This window comes from Ochlerotatus camptorhynchus, unplaced genomic scaffold, assembly GCF_037179485.1.
Source record: "Ochlerotatus camptorhynchus isolate MF236.1 unplaced genomic scaffold, CSIRO-AGI_Acam_v1.1 ptg000284l, whole genome shotgun sequence".
NCBI lineage: Eukaryota > Metazoa > Arthropoda > Insecta > Diptera > Culicidae > Ochlerotatus > Ochlerotatus camptorhynchus.
Genome location: NW_027040773.1, coordinates 4,719,728 through 4,741,305, shown reverse-complemented (window position 1 = coordinate 4,741,305; position 21,578 = coordinate 4,719,728). Strand labels below are relative to the sequence as shown.

At 40.4% G+C, this 21,578-nt stretch overlaps 1 protein-coding gene across 1 annotated transcript in view; it reads left to right on the top strand.

Moving 5' to 3' along the window:
• The window catches only part of LOC135706560 (lachesin-like), a 269,244-nt gene that overhangs the window by 236,245 nt on the left and 11,421 nt on the right, over positions 1 to 21,578 (top strand). The window contains exon 8 of the mRNA XM_065228210.1: positions 18,719 to 18,847. Coding sequence (XP_065084282.1) covers positions 18,719 to 18,847 — 129 coding nt within the window. The remainder of the gene's footprint in view (positions 1 to 18,718; positions 18,848 to 21,578) is intronic.

Here is a 21,578-nt window from a genome sequence, read left to right as displayed (position 1 = left end):
TGATCTGAAGCGGGTTTTCCAGGCTTTTTAATGGCTATAACTCTCACTTGCCTCCAATCATCCGGAACAATATTGAGCTCCAGGAACTGACAAAACAAGTTCAACATGCGCCTCTTAGCGACGTCTGGGAGGTTCTTCAACAAGTTGAACTTGATTCTATCAGCCCCCGGAGCCGAATTGCCACACGAAAGGAGCGCGAGTGAGAGTTCCAGCATTGAAAAAGGCTGGCTGATCTCGTCTACAGAATTCGTCGTTTCGCGAGGAATCATCTGTGCCGGCACGGAATCAGGACATACTTTTCGCGCGAACTTGAGAATCCAACGATCTGAGTACTCCTCGCTCTCGTTGTTCGAAGACCGGTTACGCATCCTTCGCGCCGCGTTCCAAAGCGTATTCATCGACGTTTCGCGCGATAATCCGTCCACGAATTGCCGCCAGTATCCGCGTTTCTTGGCTTTGATGAGGCTCTTGAGTTCGCGTTCAAGAGCCGAGTACGCTTCGAAATACACGGGTGTTCCACGTTTCCGGAAAAGCTTAAACGCGTCGGACTTTTTACGATAAACCTCAGTGCATTGGTGGTCCCACCAAGGGGAAGGAGGTTTCCTACGCAAAGACGTTCCAGGAACCGGCCGAGTTTGAGCTCGAAGCGCGCTGTCCAAGATCAGATTGGAGAGGAAGTTATATTCCTCCAACGGTGGAAGCCCTTCTACCGACGACACGGCTTCCTCTATCGCGGTCTTGAACGTTGTCCAATCGATATTACGGGTGAGGTCGTACGCGACGTTAACGGATTCCGACGGATTGAACCCACTGGCAATCGAAATTTTGATCGGCAAGTGATCACTACCGTGAGGATCCTGGATCACATTCCACGTGCAATCCAACGATAATGAGTTAGAGCAAAGTGTGAGGTCTAATTTACTTCCATTCAAAGATGGTCCAGCCAAACGTGTTACTTCTCCATTGTTAAGAATTGTCATATTGAAGTTATCACAGAGGTCATATATAAAAGTAGAACGGTTGTCATCATACAGTTCCCCCCAGCCTGTACCGTGGGAATTAAAATCTCCCATAATCAACCGTGGAGCAGGAAGTACTGAACATATATCTGAAAGTTGTTTTCGATTAACAACGGCTCTAGGAGGAATATAAACAGAAGCAATACAAAGGCTCTTACCTTTAATAATAGCCTGACATGCGACAACTTCAATACCTGTAAATTGTGGAAGATTCACTCTATACAAAGAATGGCACTTTTTGATCCCCAAAAGTACCCCTCCTCCACGCGAATCCTCACGATCCAGTCGAATAATGTTAAAATCATAAAAGGGAAGATCTATATCTGAAGAGAGCCAAGTTTCACAAAGAGCAAATGCATCACAATCATTATTGTGAACTAAAAACTTAAAAGAGTCTAATTTAGGAATAAGACTTCGACAATTCCACTGTAGAATAGTGATCAAATCCCCGACCTCGTTTGGAAAATTATCCATCGAAGGAAATGATTGCTGCAATGAGGGGCCACTTCAATGTCAATTGCTTCAAGAGGGTCTTCACAGTAGGAAGCATTGCCAGAACAATGCTTTTGAGAGGATCAGAAATATTCAGGTACTTGAGAATATCGTCCACAATTTTATCAAATGAGAACAACCCAGATGAAGAAGGGGCTTCTGTTCTTAAAAATGGGACATCAGGGGTTTTGGATGTCCCCGGGAGAGGTGGAAAATCCTGGGTATAGTCAGTTCTTCTGAATCCAGGAGGAGTAGAAACTTCCTTTTTTCCACCACTCCTTGATTTGGGCAAGCTGATTTGAGGTTCTTCATTCTCAACTTTCCGCGAACGGATGCGTTTTCGTTTCCGTGCTGAAAAACAGAAAGAAGTTCCCTCCTCAGCCAAGTCAGAGTCAGTCTCGTCATCTGACAAAAGAGAAAAGGGATTTTTGTCGTTGGTCGATGGCGTGGCCGTCTTAAGCATTTCTGCAAAAGACTGCCGGGAACGTTCCTTAAGTGAGCGTTGTAATTTCTCCCCGCGTTGTTTGTACACCGGGCATGACGAGATACCATGAGGAGTTCCCTTACAGTACACGCATTTTGGTGCGGTAGCTGCACAGGTGTCATCCCCATGCTTCTCTCCGCATTTGGAACAGCGTGCCTTGCTGCCACAGTGGGAGGCCGTATGTCCCAACTGCTTACAGTTTTGGCAGTTCATGACCCGGGGAACGAACAAACGCACAGGTAGTCGAAGTTTTCCCAGCTCGATGTAGTGAGGAAGGGCTGAACCAGAAAAGGTCACACGGAACGAGTCTGTGGGGGTAAAACTCTTTTTACCCTCGCTGACAGATACTGAGCCCAGTTTTTGGACATCCAGTATCTTCACCGGAGGAAGCAAACGGTTCTTGAAACGGCCAACCGCCTGCTTCTCCAAGATCTCGGGGGTCAGACTCGCTTCGGTGACCACACCTTCGATCTCCACATCACGAGCTGGGATGTAAACTCTGTACTCGAGCGTGAAGAGCTGGGAGGCAGCAATCTCGTTAGCCTGCTTCAGGTTAGAGACGGAGACACGAAGTTTATTGTGCCTAACCTTCGTGATTTCAGTCACGGCCGAGTATCGCTTCGTCAGATCATTAGTAATTTGCATTACACTCAAAGGTTTGTTTCTGGGCTGAAAGTAGACAACCCATGGGCCAGTCGAGTCATCTGGATAGGCTCGCGATCGGGGGTTTATCTGAGCCTGTCCTTTGCCAGACTGAGACGATGAACCAGGGAGAGATGACGTACGTTTTCGACCCTTCTTGCCATCGCGTGGCAAAGTGGTGTCATCTTCCGACAAAACGTCCATTTCGTCTTGCGACAAAATGTCCATTTTGCCGTACTAGTGGGAGCGAAAAACGCTCTACCACTGAAACGATAATCACTCGGACACAATACACAAAAAAAAAACTACAAACACAGAACACAAACTTAAAATTTAACTGTGGGCGAAAGAGAGAAACAAGAACAAAAACTTATCTGATAATCCTATACTACTACCACCGAGCGTTTAAACGGCAGCAGCGGAGCGACGCGCCGCGTGGATGATCTTCGATCAGCGTGTGCGGGTGGTCTTCGTTGGTGTGTGCTTATGTGAGGGTCGGCACTCAGCTGAACACACGATGATAGATGAGCGGTGTAAATGCGGAGGCAGATGCTGACACTCGATGACGATGATCCGTGTGCAGGTATTCGTTACCACGCACCGATGGTGCTCAAAATGGTTGGCGAATTGGCAATCGTAAAAACAATTTTCCTTCCGATGATGCCGAAAACACACTTTCTTCTCAGAAAAAAACTCACTTTTAGTTAATTATTTAGCTGGGAACTCTAAGCGAGAAAAAACTGACAATTTAAATCAAGCGAATAGCGAGAAAACTTCCAAAATAGCGGAGCGCGAACTAAGTCGACCGTACTTCTTGCTAGGACGCAGTGGAATGTGCTACAATTTATGTCTGAAGACATTTTGTAATGCAAAATGGCGGCCATTGACTTCAGAAAAACTGTCAAATATCCAATAATATGGATTTTTTGAGACGACATGTAGATGCCGAATATCAATGTCCGACGCCATTTTGAAATCCAAGATGGCGTCTTCCGGTTTCAGAAAAAGATAAAAATACTGTCAAATACCCTTCAATATGGATATTTTTGGAAAAGGAATGACGTCTAGGGAATGACATCTAGAAATAGAAAGTGAGTGTCATGAAATCCAAAATGGCAGCTACAGGATACAGGAAAAGTTGTAAAAACTCAAATAATTTTCGGATTCGTGGTGATAGCTACGGACTAGGAATTTCTGTCCGATGCCATATTGAACTCCAAGATGGCAGCTTATGGTTACAGATAAATTGGATAGTAATGTTAAATGGGTATTTTTGGAATGGGGACGATATGTAGAGGCTCAAAATCGATGTCCGAAGCAATTTTGGAATCTAAGATGGCAGTCCTGTTTAAAACAAAAACTGTCAAATACCCTGACGCCATTTCGGCATTCCAATTTTCGGCATCTGCACGTCGTCTTTGTTGTGAAAATATCCATATTGTAGCGTATTTTACAGTTTTTTCTACTTTTCCTGAAACCGGAAGCCGCCATCTTTGATTTAAAAATGGCGCTGGACATTGATTTTCGGTCTTTAGACGTCATCGCGATTCCGAAAATATCCATATTGAAGGGTATTTAGCAGTATTTCCCACTTTTTCTGAAACCGCAAGCCACTACTTGGATTTAAAAATAGCACTGGACATCGATTTATGGGTTATAGACGTCATCCTGATTCCGGAAATACTCATATTGAAGGGTATTTAGCAGTTTTTCCAACTTTTTCTGAAATTGGCAGCTGCCATCTTTGATTTCAAATTCGTCGAAAATTAATTTAAGGATTTTAGTTGTCATTCAGATTCCAGAAATACCCATATTGAAGGGTATTTGGTAGTTTTTTTCCACTTTTTCTGAAATCGGCAGCCGCCATCTTGGATTTCAATATGGCGATGGGCATCGATTTTCGGTCTCTAGACGTCAGCCCGATTCTAGAAATATCCATATTGAAGGGTATTTGGCAGTATTTCCCACTTTTTCTGAAATCGTAAGCCACCATCTTGAAATATCGATTCCGAAAATACCAATATTGAAGGAAATGAACATTATTTCCGGCCTTTTTTTAAGATCTGACCTCGGTATTAGAATTAATGGTTTCTTGTCGTGATGCTTCTTTTTAAATGACCGATAGTACTTTGTCTATATTTTTTAACAGTATGAGTGACATATGACTAGAATTCATAGTCGCGACTGGATGGATTCTTGATTTTGTTGTGGTGATCTTGTCGTGCGACAAGAAGTTGTTGTTTATCGTGAATTTTCCAGGATGACAATTTTTTAATGTATCTTGCCGTGCGAAAATTCTCATACCTGAACTTCACCCAAGACAGCAACTTTCTAGATGGCAAGGAATTCAAGATATCACATAAACAAGGAAATCACTAATTGAAGCACACTAGTGCCGCGTAGTGAGGAAATTCCGAACTTCTGTCCACCAACGATAAGGTCTTGATGCACTGAACAACTTCGCCGAAGACAGCAACTTTTTAGATGGCAAGGATTTCAAGTTATAACAAACTAGGGAATCACAAATTCAAGCACACTAGCGCTGCTTAGTGAGAAAATACCAACCTTCTGTTCACCAACCATTAGGTCTTGATTCACTGAATAACTTCTCCAAAGACAGCAACTTTCTAGGTGGCAAGGATTTCAAGATATAACATAAGCTAGGGAATCACAAATTCAAGCACACTAGTGCCGTGTAGTGAGATTAATCCGAACATCTGTCCACCAATCATTAGGTCTTGATCCAATGACCAACTTCACCAAAGGCAACAACTTTCTAGATGGCAAGGATTTCAATTTATAACATAAAGAAGGAAATCACTAATTGAAGCACACTAGTGCCGTGTAGTGAGAGAAATCCGAACATCTGTCCACCAACGATAAAGTCTTTGTGCACTGATTAACTTTTCCGGAGATAGCAACTTCTTAGATGGCAAGAATTTCAAGATATGACATAAGCAAGGAAATCACTAACACATACTCACTAGCGCCGCGAAGTGAGAAAATACCGAACTTCTCTCCACCAACCATTAGGTCTTGATCTACTGAACAACTTTGCGCAAGACAGTAACCTTCTATATGTCCAGGATCGAGAGATATTCCATGTTGGTCCTTATTAGGTTAAATCCCATATGCTACGTGTACTCCATTTACGCGATTCCCTCGCGTAAACGGAATCATTCGAGACCAACGTAAATGGAATTCGTGTAGACCGAGTTCGCGTTCTTCGGGAGAAGAGTGTACTGTGAAATACCCTAAAATATGGGTATTTTTAAAAACGGGCTGACGTGTAGGGATCGGAAATATATGTCTGACGCCATTTTGAAATTCAAGATGCCGGCTTCTGATTATAGAACAACGGAAAAGCACTGTACAAAACCCACAATATGGGTATCTTTGGAATCGGGGTGACGTGCTAGAACCCGACATCCATGCCTGGTACCATTTTCAAATCCAATATGGCAGCTTCCGGTTGGAGAAAATCAGAAAAATACTGTTTAATAATCCACAAAATGGGTATTTATGGAATCGAGGTGACGCATAAGCAGGAATGGAAAATCATTTACATTCATTTCATGCATTCATTTACATTCATTTGCCTCTAACTTTTTTCATCGACAGCATTCCGCAAAATGATGTATGGAGCTTTAGTAGGTTTTGTTATTAGCTACAACTTTTGCCCATAGCTCAAATCTGTATCTCTTATGCATCACGAATTAGAGCAAAATACATTCTCTGAAAAACAGTAGTGGCTTCTGTTCGCTCTGGTTCGTCATGCATAAGAGATACGGATTTAAAATGTTAACAAAAGTTGTAGCTAATAATAAAACCTACAAAATCTTGCTCCATCATTTTGAAAAATTCTGTTGGCAAAAAAAGTTAGGGGCAAATGAATGTAAATGAATGCACGAAATGAATGCAAATGATTTTCCATGCCTGCGCATAAGGACTGGAAACCCATGTTTGACGCCATTTTTAAAAACAAGATGACAAATTCCGTTTACATAAAAGTAGAAAAATATTGTTTAATAACTCAAAATATGGGTATTTTTGGAATCTGGAAGACGTTAAGTACCTACCTAAAATTCATTTCTGACGCCATTTTGTAATCCAAGATGGCTACAGAAAAACTGGGAAATACTGTCAAATACCCCACAATATGGGTATTTTTAGAATCGGAGTGTTGTATAGGGACCGGAAACCCATGTCTGATGTCAGTTTTTAATCCAAGATGGTATCAGAGTTAGAGAAAAACCTAAAAATACTATCAAATACCCCTGCATTTTGGAATCGGAGTGATGTTCAGAGATCGGAAATACCGTGCCGATTCAAATTTCGGACACTTAAACTCGAATTTCGGACACTTTTAAAAGTTGATTATCTCGGTCGAATATGATCCACATGTCTTGTAAATTTTAATTTTTTTTGACTAGCGCCCTCCACGATCATCTAACATTATTACTTTGTTTCTAACTGGATGTAATATTTAATTAAAAATGAAAGTGTCCGAAATTTGAATCGTCCGAAATTTGAATCGGAACGGTACATGATGGATGCCATTTTGAAACCCAATATGGATCGAAATGGCGTCAGACAAAGATTTAGGATCCGTACATGCCACCCCGATTCCATAAAAAACCATATTGGACACGGTAAAACATCATGTTCATGTAAAGTGATATGCTGTTGAATTTGCACTTCTTGCCAAACATTGCAATTCGATGTGCAAATCCCTTGGAAGAAATCATATCGAAGCACGATGAAATCAACAGCAAATCACTTCATTTTAGATTGTATTGCTCATCATTTTTGATGTGCTGTGCTTTGAACTTGAAATGTCAACCATCCTGATATTAAAAATCTATCACTTAAAGTTTAACTAATTTATTCTTGGATATCATGTTTGATGAAAATGGTTTTAAATAAATGTGTTGCCTTGTTCATACTGCTAGCCTTGTTATATGTTATTCAGATTATGATCATAGAACATGTATCATATTACTACCCAGATCACATGTTTCCAAGTGATATTGAACAACATTACAAGGTTTTTAGTAGAAGCAAGACGAGACATTGAGCAATAAATTTGATAAGTTTGACAATGATTTGTAATAGAACATATTTGAATTATACACCATTATTGAATACAGCAACAATTACGTAATATTTACGCTCTAGAATGCAAATTATTTCGGGTGGAAATTGAGAAATGCTTCCTGCTCTGAATTAATTTTTTGTTGACTTGGCATCTTCGCGAGTTATTTTGGCATGTGTGTTTTTGACATTTGCTTCCAAAAGCAAAACTAATTAAACTCAATGGATGAAAACAGTGGTGCCAATTCAAATGATAATCATTTTGATTGAAAGGTGCTATACAGTGCATATTTTTCAACGACAAATCACTTTGCTCAAAACGCGAATCACTTTAAAATCAATAATAAATCACTTTGATTCGTAGTGCCGCATGACAGACTGAGTCAAGTGCAAGAGCATTTGGATAAGATGTGACAACTTTCTACCGTGTAGGGTATTTAGAATTTCCAAGCTTTTCTGTAACCGAAAGTGACCATCAATTGTGTATGTTAATGGTTGATTTGATAATTTTAAATTGACCGTCAAATTCTTGTTCGATGAACAGCTTGTTAGAGTTATATCTGTTTGTCGGTGGTTTTTGTGTGACATTGCAAATAAATGTTAATTGAAATTAACATAAAACATAGCTATTCTTGCTACAGAAAATCATGAACAACTTAAAAACGTATTCTTTCTTCAGTAAAGTTGTTAGTTATAAAATTTCATATTCGTGATATCTTAAAAAATGCTCAGTATTGCTGAGTATTATTTTGATACCCTTTTTTAATGATTAAATGTCATCATCAATCTAAAAAACCGTGATTGATGAATTTCTTAATACAGTATTTTCCCGTTTTTGTCAGCAACATCGGAAATTTTTGGCTGACAAAAGCGGGAAATTTTCTTTTTCAATATTTAACCATCAAAATGATTTTGAAATCAAGTTTAACCATTATTTATCCACTTTTAATGGAATTACTTATAAATGTTTACTATTCTTACAACAAAGGGTACACCAAATATCTCGAAAAGTTTGCGTAAGGTTTGTTGAGCCGGTACTTACTGTTCGGGTTCCTTAAATTTCGCTTGGTTTTCAGCGCTGCAACCAAGGCTGAACCTCCATATCTCAGTATCAACGTAAATACTTTAGCCAGGACCCGTCTCTTGCTACTGCTTGGTCCCGAGATTCTGGCTACCGCGTTGAAGGTCTTCGCTGCCTTCTCGTATGCGTATTCTACGTGGCTATTGAAGCCAAACGGTAGTCGACCATCACTCCCAGGCATTTCAACTTGTTTAGTTTATTGCGTTCTCCCCAATTACCATTGGGGCTGCTGAAAACTGCAGCGCTTTAAAGTTACTGATCAATACCACCTCGCTTTTGTGGTATGCTATCTGCAGCTTCGCTCCATGCATTAGGTTTCCAATCAGGTCGACCGTCTCGGTCGCAAGCATTTCCATCTATTCCAGCGTCTTGCCTGTTGCCGTATGACGACGTCGTCCGCAAAGCCAACGATCTCAACTCGTTTGGGTAGCTTCAGCGTTAGACCGCCGTTTTAAATCACGTTCCAGAGCTTTGGACTAAGGATGGAGCCTTGTAGTATTCCCACCGTGAGCTAAGTCGATCTCTGTCCCATATTTGGCTCGTAGATCTGAAACCCGGTTCGGGAAGTAGCGTCGGCTTCCCAGCTGGAGCTGTTGAATGCATTCTTGACTTCGATCGTTATCACAGCGTAATATCGATCTCCTCTCCACTTCTGTTTCGATGCCTTCTCGGCTCTCTCGACAACTGTCCGAATTGCAAAAACTTTTACTCTTCCTTTTCGAAATCTCGTTGGTGACTTCGTGGTTATCTCCGTCTCCGTACGATGTAGGTGGCTAGGTCGTTGGATCGTGCTTCGAGAAAAGGTTTTCCACGATGACTTTCAGGTTCTCTAAGCACATATCAGCGGGCATGACTTGACATCTGATCTTCGTCATCACGACACGGTGTGCGTAAAGGGTGATACGGTCAAAATTTGGTCAATATCAACTTGACGTATTTCTTTCAATTTTGCATTTAAAAAACCTGAACACCCCTCATTTTGAAGGTGTGTGTGTGTAGAATGTTGCTCCTATTTTGATTTTGGAATTCACTCTTCAGTTGTCAAAATGCCGTCCAAGCAAGAAGAGCAGCGTATCAAAATTTTGCTCGCGCATCGCGAAAATCCGAGCTACTCGCACGCAAAGTTGGCAAAATCGCTAAAAGTTGCCAAATCAACCGTTACAAATGTAATTAAAGTGTTTGGGGAACGTTTGTCGACAGCCAGGAAGTCTGGATCGGGGGGAAATCGAAAACCGGAAGCCGCTGAGACGACAAAGAGAGTTGCCGGTAGTTTCAAGCGAAACCCTAACCTCTCTCTCCGAGATGCCGCAAATAAGCTGGGTGTATCGTCTACAACCGTGCATCGAGCCAAAAAACGAGCCGGACTATCGACTTACAAGAAGGTAGTGACTCCAAATCGCGATGATAAACAAAATACGACGGCCAAAGCGCGATCCCGGAGGCTGTACACGACGATGCTGACGAAGTTTGACTGCGTGGTAATGGACGACGAAACCTACGTCAAAGCCGACTACAAGCAGCTTCCGGGACAGGAGTTTTATATGGCAAAAGGAAGGGGAAAGGTAACAGATGTTTTCAAGCACATGAAACTGTCAAAGTTCGCAAAGAAATATCTGGTTTGGCAAGCCATCTGTACCTGTGGCTTGAAAAGCAGCATTTTCATAGCTTCCGGGACTGTCAACCAAGAAATTTACGTGAAAGAGTGTTTGAATAAACGTCTGCTGCCTTTCCTGAAGAAACACGGTTGTTCCGTACTGTTTTGGCCGGATTTGGCATCTTGCTATTACGGTAAAAAGGCCATGGAGAGGTACGCCGCCAACAACGTGCAGGTGGTTCCCAAGGACAAGAACCCTCCCAACACGCCAGAGCTCCGCCCAATTGAGAAATACTGGGCTATTGTCAAGCGGAACCTAAAGAAGACCAAAAAAACTGCTAAGGGCGAGCAGCAGTTCAAGGCAAACTGACTTTCTGCGGCGAAGAAGGTGGACAAGGTGGCTGTACAAAATCTGATGGCAGGGGTCAAGCGTAAGGCCCGGCAATTCGGATTTGGAAAAGCGGAAGCCTAACTGAATATTTTTCCTGAATTTTATACTAATTGAACTTGAAAAAGAAATTTAATTTGATTTTTTAAATAAACGATTTCACCGATTTACACGCGTTTTCCCTTGACCAAATTTTGACCGTATCACCCTTTAGTTGGCAGCAGCGTCTCGATCCAGCTCCAGTTGACAGTTTGACTTGCTCTGCTTTATCGCTCGTTTATGTGCTCGGAACATTGCCTCGTTGCAGCAGTAAGCTGGAGGTTCCACTTCAGGTCGCTAGTTCTCGTCCTCTTACTGCCATAGGATTCCGTTGGCCGATGCCATATGGGATTGTCTGATGGTCACTATGGGTATATTCTTCACAATCTTTCCAATTCATGTGTTCCACCAGTTGCGGACTGCGTTCCGCATAAAATGACGTCTATAATGGATTCCCGACCATCTTTGCGAAAAGTGCTGGTGGTGCCTTTATTGAACAGCCTTATTTCCAGCTTCGCCAGAGCTTCCAGCAGAATGCGCCCTCTTGCGTAGGTACATCTGTTTCCCCACTCCACTGCCTAAGCATTGAAGTCTCCTCCGATGAATACCGGTCTTCGTCCAATCAGCTCTTCGGTAAGTCCAACCAGCGTCTCGTGGAACTGCTCCATCGTCCATCGGGTGCGTAGCAACTGCATATGAATATTCCGTTAATTTTGGCGAACACGAAAGCTGCCCATAGCCTGTATTGCAGCCATTCCAGCTATATGCGCCGCCTACCCAACTAACAATTTTAATTGAATTTCTATTGAAAAAAAAAATAAGCATCTCAAAGGCGTTGACAATGTTTCTCTTATTGAAGGGACTCCAAAAAATGTATCAACATATGCAAGGGTTGGGATGTACTAAATTTCGATGCTTTAGAAATATTTGTTCAGCTACAACTATGACAGTTGACTTTTTTTTTAAATCCCATCAAGGCTACCTCTAAATCACGTTTTGCAGAGCTACCGCCGAACGAAAGTTTTTTTTTTGTAACACCCTTACCTGTCATTTGAAGGTTGAGCCCCCGGGTCTCCAGATAATGTGTTATTTTGGGACACGCTAATGACCAGCTTCTTTAATAACTTGGTTTCAGAATCATAAAGTTGTACATCCAAGTCAGGGAATGGAATCCGACTCTGTGATCCCACTTACCCCATATCAGGAAGAATGTGCAAAACAGCAATTTTTTTACAATGCATGCTTATATACAGGGTGACTGTTAATTCGTGTTACATCCGAAAGAAGGTGGAAGTAAAGACTGTATTCAAATAAAATGCAACAGACAAAGATGATCACCAAAAATTCATTTTAAGTCAGATATTTTTGAAATTCTCAGGTAATAAATAAACACATATTAGCTATGTTTTTTGCAAAGTTGGTTTATTCAAGCTCCGCTCCTAGGCTAAATGCCCGAACCTGGGACTTAACGCTTCCCATCGAATCCTGTGCAACACTTGCGCTATCTTTCTTACACACTTTGATCCACTCTTTCTTCAAATCCTTGTCGTTTTTGAATACCTTCCCTGTTTTCCTAAGCTTGCCCTTCATAATCGCTCAGAATTTTTCTATTGGGCGAAGTTCTGGTGAGTTTGAAGGATTTGCCTCCTTCGGCACAAAAACAACATCGTTGGCTTCGTACCACTCCATCATTGGTTTCGCGTAATGGCACAATACCAGACCCGGCAAAACAGAGTGTCATCTTCGTGGGACCGGAGGAAGGATAGCAGGCGCTTTTGGAGACATTTTTCTTTATATATTAGGCCTTTGATGGCGCCGGTCGTTATGTACGGCTTTCTGAATTTGCCACACCCACAGATCGCCTGTCACACTAAGTACTTCGTGGCAAATTTGTCGACCTTCTTATTCCGGAATTTCTCCGGAACATCCAGGTGGAACTTTCTGACGAAAAACTCCAGGTCGGGGATCTGCTTGACGTCCGCTTTAATGTACGTCTCGTCTTCCATTACGATGCATTTTAACTGCACTAATCACTCGCGATACAGCTTCCATGTGCGGGATTGGGCCACCGTATTCTGTTTATCGATTCGGTTTGGTGCCTTCTTTACCTTGAAGACATGAAGTTCAGCCTGCATCATTGTATGCTGGACGAACCAGACGGGAGAATTGACCTTATTGGCCACGTCCCGAATCGAAAGGTTCGGATTGCGCTTGAAGTAATCCCTCACCTTAAGCTGGGATTGAACTCACGACCTTCTATTTGGAAAGCGGAAACGATAACCATTACTCTACTGGTTTTGTCTTGTTGTTAGACTGAACCAGTGTTGTGGAATAATGAATCTAATACATACGTCATTTATAAAGCATTTACAAGGCATGCGATTAAACATGGAAGCATAGTGGTGTAAGAGCTATTCTGTTGACTGTATCCACCTTTATTCAGCAATACAGTAAAGCAATGCAATAAAATCTAATATTGGAGCTAGAAAACATTTATTAGATGTCTAATAAAGTTTGTAAGCGTAAATGTATGTGCAAATTACACTTATTCAGTTTGTTATACGTTGAATTGGGAAGGCAGTCAACGTTCATACAGCTTCTAATAAGAAAATTAACCAGATCAGAGCAAACAGTGGAATAAATGTACATCTATTGATCTCAATGAGCTTTTTTCAGCACATAATTTGACAACTCGTTTTATTCAGCATTGGACACTGTGATACAGCGTTTATGCAATATATGTATATGCTTATTTGTGACTTATTGTTTGTTGGCATATTAACAAAGTCCACCAGGGAGCAAGCATTGCTTGGCTACTATTATCAATCTTTGTTTACTAACCGCTCTATTCAATTGACGCCACAGGCTTACAGTCGGATGGATTTGAGCCGGTTCTAATCGTTTAATGTTACATTTAAATGTCATGCAACATTTCGATTGTTTATGAATACCTGAGTAGAATGAGGCACTTTAAATCAGTAGAAAATTAATTGCTCTATAATTCGTTAAGGAATAATTTTTCGACCTAGCTTGCCATTCAATTTTGTGCTGAAAATGTGGTCTACTTTCACCTCCTTTCGGGTGTAACACAAATTAACAGTCAACCTGTATATTTCTGCTTTTTTTACAATTTTGTTTGTACTGCATTCGGTTTTGGGATTTACAAATGAATTCAACCATATCACAAGATTTAAATTTGATAATCATAATTTTGGTGCACAGTACTACCAAACCGGTGGCGGTAAGTTCAACTCTCGGTCTAGAACATCTTTCGGGTTGGAAATGTTCCCGACTTCCCTGTATAAAGTATCATTGTGCCTGCCACACTATATACTAATTCATGCACTGGTTGGCATCCCAACTAACAATTTTCGAAATGTAAACGCTTTACTCATTTCATTTATACAGCCTCAAGCTGTATTCAAATGTTATACGATATGAAGAAACCTTTATTCAACCTCTATACAAGCAAATCTGGCGAACTTAGTCAGCTACTTATGGCTGTTTGGACGGTTGGGACAAGCTCTTAATGCATATCCAGTAACGCTTCTTTACAGCTGTTATCCTGTCAACCTTTTCCCGGTTATCCAATTATCACTACACAGCTTTGTCTTGAAGCCGGGTTAAATATTATCTACGCTATTTTTCAATGAAGGAATTTATTGAGTTTATATTTTGCTGTAAATCAAATTAATCCAAATTAGTTACAAGCAACACCACCAAATTATTTATCCTGCACCGGAAATCTGGAATTGAACTCGAGATGACCGCATTGGCAATTCTTGACACTAACAACTGTGCTACGCCAACACTTTGAACTGATGTAAAAAAAATCAACATGCCCTTCTACAACAAGATCGCTGAGTAGAGGCTTTATAAAAGTGCACATGACTCACTTTTCTCGACTAGTTACTTCACCTTTGTAAAGGAGCAGAGTAGAAGCTGTAAAACTGCACACGTCTAAAAATAAACCTACACACTTAAAAATAACTATTTTTACACGAGACCTAATCCATCTTTGACGTAAATTATGGAACGTAAACAAACATGTCATGTAAAATTAAGTGTTCTCAAACCGAAACATACGCAACTCGACAAAAACTACGGTTGATTGAATTTATTTTCTCGTTTCTTTCAACTGATTCTTATGTCATTTGAGCCGGTTGCATGTGTCGGTCTCAGGGCACGGAAATTTACATGACTTTTTGGTAGTGTGTAGCTTACTGTAAAAATGCGTCCAAAGTAGCGCTAACACAGTTGATTAGCTGAATACAGGTTGTTTAGTTGTTGAAAAAACACTTTTGATGTTTATGTTATTCAGCAAGAGTGGTTGGTTGTGTAGAAGTCACCAAATGAGTAATATATTCACTTTATTAGCTTTGTTTTGCAGCTACAAGTTGAAAGTTGATTAGGATGTGTATAAAAGTGACATTAGCGTTTATTGGCTGTTGTTATTCAGTGAGATTGGTAAATTGAATAATGGTTGTGAAAAAGTTGAGTAAACGCTCTACAAAACAATTTTGCTAGCTTCTGCTTGTAGCTGTATCTGCAGCTTTTTTTCAGCTACTTTACAGCACAATGCTGCAAAAGTTGGCTTACAAAGCAGAAATTGTTAGTTGGGATGGAAAGCTCTCAATTAATAACTGTGAAAGTGTATCTTGCACACTTGAGAGCTGGAAAAATGGTCGTCTCAGAAGCGTGTAAAGCATGGATGAAGGCTTAAAATAATAGGTACTCTTCATTTTTCCGGTCCCACTTTCCCCAGATTAATTAATGGTACATCGACAAACATGAGCCAGACCGTTGTCCTACCATCAGATACGGGAAATTTTTCTCTGGTGGGGTTAGTATTAGAGAGTAGACAAATAAACCAAAATTCAATGAACAAAATTATGTCAATCACAATCATGCAAATTGATAGGCATTCTTAATTCAAAATTTTGCTGTTGAAAAAATCATACATACTAAACGCTTCACTCAAAGCTGACATCCCGAATGATCAAATCTCGTAATCCAAATTGCTCAATTGACTAAAGACTTCCGACCGCCCCAAGAGCCGCACTCTTCATCATTCTAATACTCCATAATCTACTCCGAACTCCGGAAGGGAGCAGTTGTCGGATTAAAGCCAAGCACCACTTTCCACTCCACTCCAGAAGCACCCTCCCCCCAAGCCCATGGAGAAGAAGACTAAGAACCGACACAATACAAGAAGACTGGAGCAAAATCCCCTGAAGGACAGATTGAGTTTAATCAAAAAGTACAACAGCAGCAGTACCAGCAGCAGTCTATAGTCAGTTGGTAGCTACCTAACCTACTGTGCACACAGAGTGTAGTGGCAGGAAAAATTCAACACATTTATTCCGTTCGGGTTCTCCCCTCGAGGGAATCGCATGAAGTGGAAATCCCTTATGAAGATAGAATAAGAAGAAGAAGAAGGCGTAAAGGCATGCACTCGAAAGTGATGAAGGGAAAAGTGTGTGGTGTGTGTGTACAAGTGTTTGTTTGGGCCATACGTTCTACACTTGAAGGTGGCAGGAAAATGTGTGAAAATTCTGTTGCTTGTCTGGGAAACCTCGAATACGCTTTCATACTAGTTGACTCTTTTGTGGATACCGCAGGTGTTTCATACAAGGCTGTTGGTGGTAATTTTTTTTTACTTTATGTTAAGTATTGTCAACGCTTTTTAACACGACATCAACTTAGGGAAGACATCGATTTACGGAGGTAAATCCAGGAAATAATAATTGAGTGATTGAAGTAGGATATACCGTTCTGCATCAAATTCCGAACACTTTGCTTGTAGAAACCTACCTCAGATGAAAGCCCATTTAACCAAATGAAAAATGTCTAAATCAAAAATTTAGTCGCTAACTGTGTACATTTCATTACTTACAAATAGGGCTTAGATGTAATTTTAGGCCTACTAAGCACAACCTGCCCTATGCTTCTATTTTTCAAGGGGATTTTTTTTCACAAAATGGAATGTTTTCACTGCAGATGACTTCTAAGTTTATTTACCTTTCCGTAAGATTTGATGAAGTATTTTTTTGTGATATTGTTAAAAATCTAGCGCTGCTTCTTGTGTGTGTGTGTGTGTGTGTGTGTGTGTGTGTGTGTGTGTGTGTGTGTGTGTGTGTGTGTGTGTGTGTGTGTGTGTGTGTGTGTGTATGTGTGTGTGTGTGTGTGTGTGTGTGTGTGTGTGTGTGTGTGTGTGTGTGTGTGTGTGTGTGTGTGTGTGTGTGTGTGTGTGTGTGTGTGTGTGTGTGTGTGTGTGTGTGTGTGTGTGTGTGTGTGTGTGTGTGTGTGTGTGTGTGTGTGTGTGTGTGTGTGTGTGTACAATCTAACCCCCACTGTCCGGCAGTGTTATTATTGAAGAAAACTGCTTTTTATTACCCTTAAATTAAAGCAGGTTTTGTCCGGGAGTTAGAAGGTGTTAGCTCTATTGCAGCTCCAGTGACCCATTTCAGAATGCCTGGTAATTCACGACCACTCCGAGGTCACTTTTACTTACAATAAGCCCCGCATGTTCACTCTACCTTTATCAAATGGATAATGGTATCATAAACACACTTCCAGATTCAAAAATATTATTTCCAAATCTGGCACGTATATAGATTTGAAATTTGTTATTAAATCGATTTGAATGGACATTTCTTACCAATTTTGTTTCGAATACCTCTTGGTTCATCTGCTGGCAGCACTTACTGGCCCTTACCGGCGACCAACCCTTACTCAAATGCTTCAACTTCCCGGATGGCGGCCCGCTTGATTCACTCCATCTTGATGACCTTCTGTTTGCCTATCAGCCTCTTCCACTTTTCGTCCTTCAGATACAAATCCGGAATAAGATCTTTTTTTTTTACACCATCAATTTTAGAGTTTTTTTAATCGTTCAAATTGATAAAAACCATAAAAACACAGAGACTTTTTTTTTAGCAAAATCAAAACACGTCATTTCAATCGCGCGGCCTACTTCGATCCTTAAAAATCTAGCGCTGCTTCTTGACCCCAAACTCGGCCTGTATCACGCGTTCTCATTGACTTCGTTTGGTAGCTTTTGAACGAAAGTATCGTACCAAACACATAATTGACTTGTTAACTCTGAAACAATAGATTTATTTGATGTTTTTTGCTCGATAGGCCCAAAATGGGTGAATAGGCCGAAGTAGTGCTCTACCCTATATTGGGCGAAAATGTCACAACATTTCGGGTCACAGCTGTTGATTCTTCTCCATTGTGTATCTTTCAATGCAAGACAAAGACTAGGATGTCAATTTACACTGTTTAAAAAGCTCCAATGAAAAAGGCGATCTATTGTAATATCCAAGAAACCTATTGTTATCTTTGAAGGACGAAGGAACGCGTCCTAATAAAATAATTATGTTTCAAAACCGGTTTTTTTGCATCAAAGTGTGAAATTTTCTCTAGTGTCCATTATCAAGCGAAAAAAAACGCAACACAACAGAAAAGAAAACCTTAACCATCAGTAGGACAATATGAAGCTTTTGGTTCCGCTACGCCACAATTTGTTTGCCATTGTGTGCCAATCGCCAACGTCAACCGTTGGTCTCAGATGTGTTTTATTATTGATTAACAACTTTGTTGAAAGCAGTGTTCCAAATCCGTTCACACATTTTATTAATAAACACAGCCTGCTTGCACCGTCGTCGTCGTCGTCGTCCTAGCCGTCACCGGTAGTGGAAGGCTAGCCACCAAGCTAACAGTCTTTTGTACTATTGCATCACATCCGGATCACACACCCTAAGGATATTGTTGTTTTCTTCTTCAGAGGGTGATTGTTATCCTATGCAATAAATTATTTACAGATGTTTTATGATTGTGTTTGCGCTGATTTGTTGTTTTTTTTCTGCGTTCGTTGCAGCATCGAGTCCACCTACGACGATACCACCATCCACAACCGAAGTCATCACGACGACCGTGTCTTCTACGAGAGCCATCGAGCTACCGTTCGGACCAACGACGGTCGTGTCGGTCCAGCAGTATGAGAAAGGTAATTATGGTGCTCTTTTCGAATGTGTTCAAAAAATGTTATAATGTTTATTTTGCGCTCTTACCAATGAGTATTTAGCATTAGAATTGACCAAGTTGCACAGTGCCGTAGGTGGTATGAAATCAAAACTGTTGTTAAACGAAAGACAAATCTTGATCCGTTACTGATCAGAAAGTAAATTGGGACAAATTATACTATCTCTTGGACAGTGGCGACGAGTGGGATAATAACACCTGGTGTTTTATAGGGTGGCACCCCCTTTCTCCACCCCTTACGATTTTCATTATGACGTATGCATTATAAAAAATAGAATAATTTCGGATGGCGATGGAACAAATTTTCCTTAAATCCTACGTTTATTAAGCCTTCTAAAAAAAATGCTTTGACGCCCTTGCCGGGCGGGCTTCTGACAGTTGGCCGCAAACCTTAGCCATGGTCGATGAAACGATGGATGTCGGCATTTTCTTCAGCTCTTTCGTGGCCTTGGAGCTCAGTTGCTCCTCCGTTTTGGCCACACAATTATTGGAATAGATCCTTCAATCGGTCGAAGCTGGGGAACGTTGGAAGGTTTGGCGGTCTTCCACGACCACGACGAACAGTGGTCTAAAAGTGCCAAAACGTGCGTTTTTGTAGTTTATGCGAGAACAGTCCATTTAAGCCATATAGTGTCTTTGGAGAAGTTTGTGCACTTAAAAAGCCCCTTCTTTTGAGCTTTCATTATCAGCGAAATCACAACATCAAATTTAGATTTCAATTTGATCTCAGACATCTCGCACATAAGAATTTCTTTATATTTGCAACGATGATGATTTCCTATAGTGACACTTATCACCTTCTTAATGCTTCAGTATGCCTCAAACGATTAATTCTTGGTTGTTAATAGAACTTTCTTTATGAAATCGGCTGCTTCATGCAGACTGAGCAATTCTGATTATAGTATCAGATTTGTTCTGTATACAGAGGAACTGGGAGGGCTTATTAGAAACTTCTCACCAATAAAGTAATGATCTTCTAGTAAATTTTGCATAAAATTTTATTAATATTTATTTTTATTTAAGCATATTATTTTTATTACAATCAATTAGCATTAGCATACGAGAAATTTAATGTTACTTGCTCGTTTTTGCGTAAAATAATCAATATTTATTTTACTTGTAATTACCTTTGAAAGGTTTTTTCAAGTTTTTTTCTTTCTTTTTTATTTGTGATCTGAAAATTTTCCAAGTTTTGTTATAAGTTTCGAAGCTAACGCATGTCCACAGGCCTAATAGAAATATAGGTAGAAAAAGTGTATTATGAAGAATGGTTCCATGCAGGGTTGCTTCCACTCACTTGCTATAGATGAGTGATTTTCGGAGTTTTGAATTCGTTAGATGTTGTAATGGAGATTTATGTTGTTGGATGGGGGTGGAGATTGGAGAGCGGGTGTTTGACGCATAGAGCCTGTCAATTTAGCTTTCAGAGTGTCGCAGTCAGCGGTTTTATGATTTGTGAGTGCTCGCGATTCGTAGAATCGTTGATTGTAACTGCAAGTGGATTTGGCAGGTTTTGTGTGTCGGACGCTTGCTTTTTTGGCCTCTTCTTGTGTCTAACATGTGTAGAATATCATTATAGCGTCTAATGCTTTTGAGATTCCTGGCTGCGTGAAATATATTTGTGAGAATATATTTTTGAGATTTTAGTAGTCACGTTTTGTTTGTAGTTTATATTTTATTTCTTTCATGTAACTATCGTAAATAATAGTTACTCAATAAAAGATAGTTCATCCATATATTCGTACTTTGACGTGAAGCGCTGTGGATTATGAGATGCTCGATGACCCTGGAGGGATCGATTTTGCTTACTGAGCAGAAGCCCAAGCTCTCCGTCATGACTCTTAAAATTCATGATCACTAAACAAAATGAATATGTTTGGCTATCGAGAGATTAAATAAACAACAAATAAACAATATATACTTTTGGTTGCATCGCCAACTTGAGGTGAATCCTAACCAAATTTCCTACCCAACCCTCCAACTCCGTAGCACTTATGAGGGTGTCGCTAAGTCGGTGGCCTCTCGCTAAGTAAGTACTACATCAACATTTCCTTCCCTATCCCTAGTTATGGTAAAGATAGGCGTGGCCGGGAATAGCGACAGTCATGCTTCTGTTACTCTTGTTTAGATTGGAACCAATGTTTACTCCCCAGCATTATTCCTGAAAGTAGTCTAACTGAGAATTTCTGAAGAGACGTGAGTGTCGCTAGTATCCAATCTACGAAGTATATCATAACAACGTTAACGCTAACGCTAAAAGCCCCTTCTTTTGAGCTTAGATATTTCATGATTAATCCTCCTGAAATGAAAAATTTCCTTTTTTTGTTTGTCGAGATAGCAAAATGATGACTTGAGCAAAGCTTTAGACAATATTAAAACAAACAGTTTTTTTGAGGACGACAACCCTCTATATATTATGCTTACAGAGATATTTCATTTTTTTGGTAGGAGCCTTCAAAAAATCAATTTTTGTCTTGGGAAGCTAGTCCCTATCTTCAATATTTCTTGAGATATTCAAGGTTTTGGTCCAAAATTAGCACTATTTCCAAGGTGAATAGCTCAAAGTTGAGCAAAATTGGGAAAACCAGGTTGATTACATTTGATAGTATACTTAAAATTCTGCCCAATGCATACCAAATTACTAGTCTTCTGTAGTATGCTCTGCCGATCTGCTTATTACCAAACTACAGTAAACC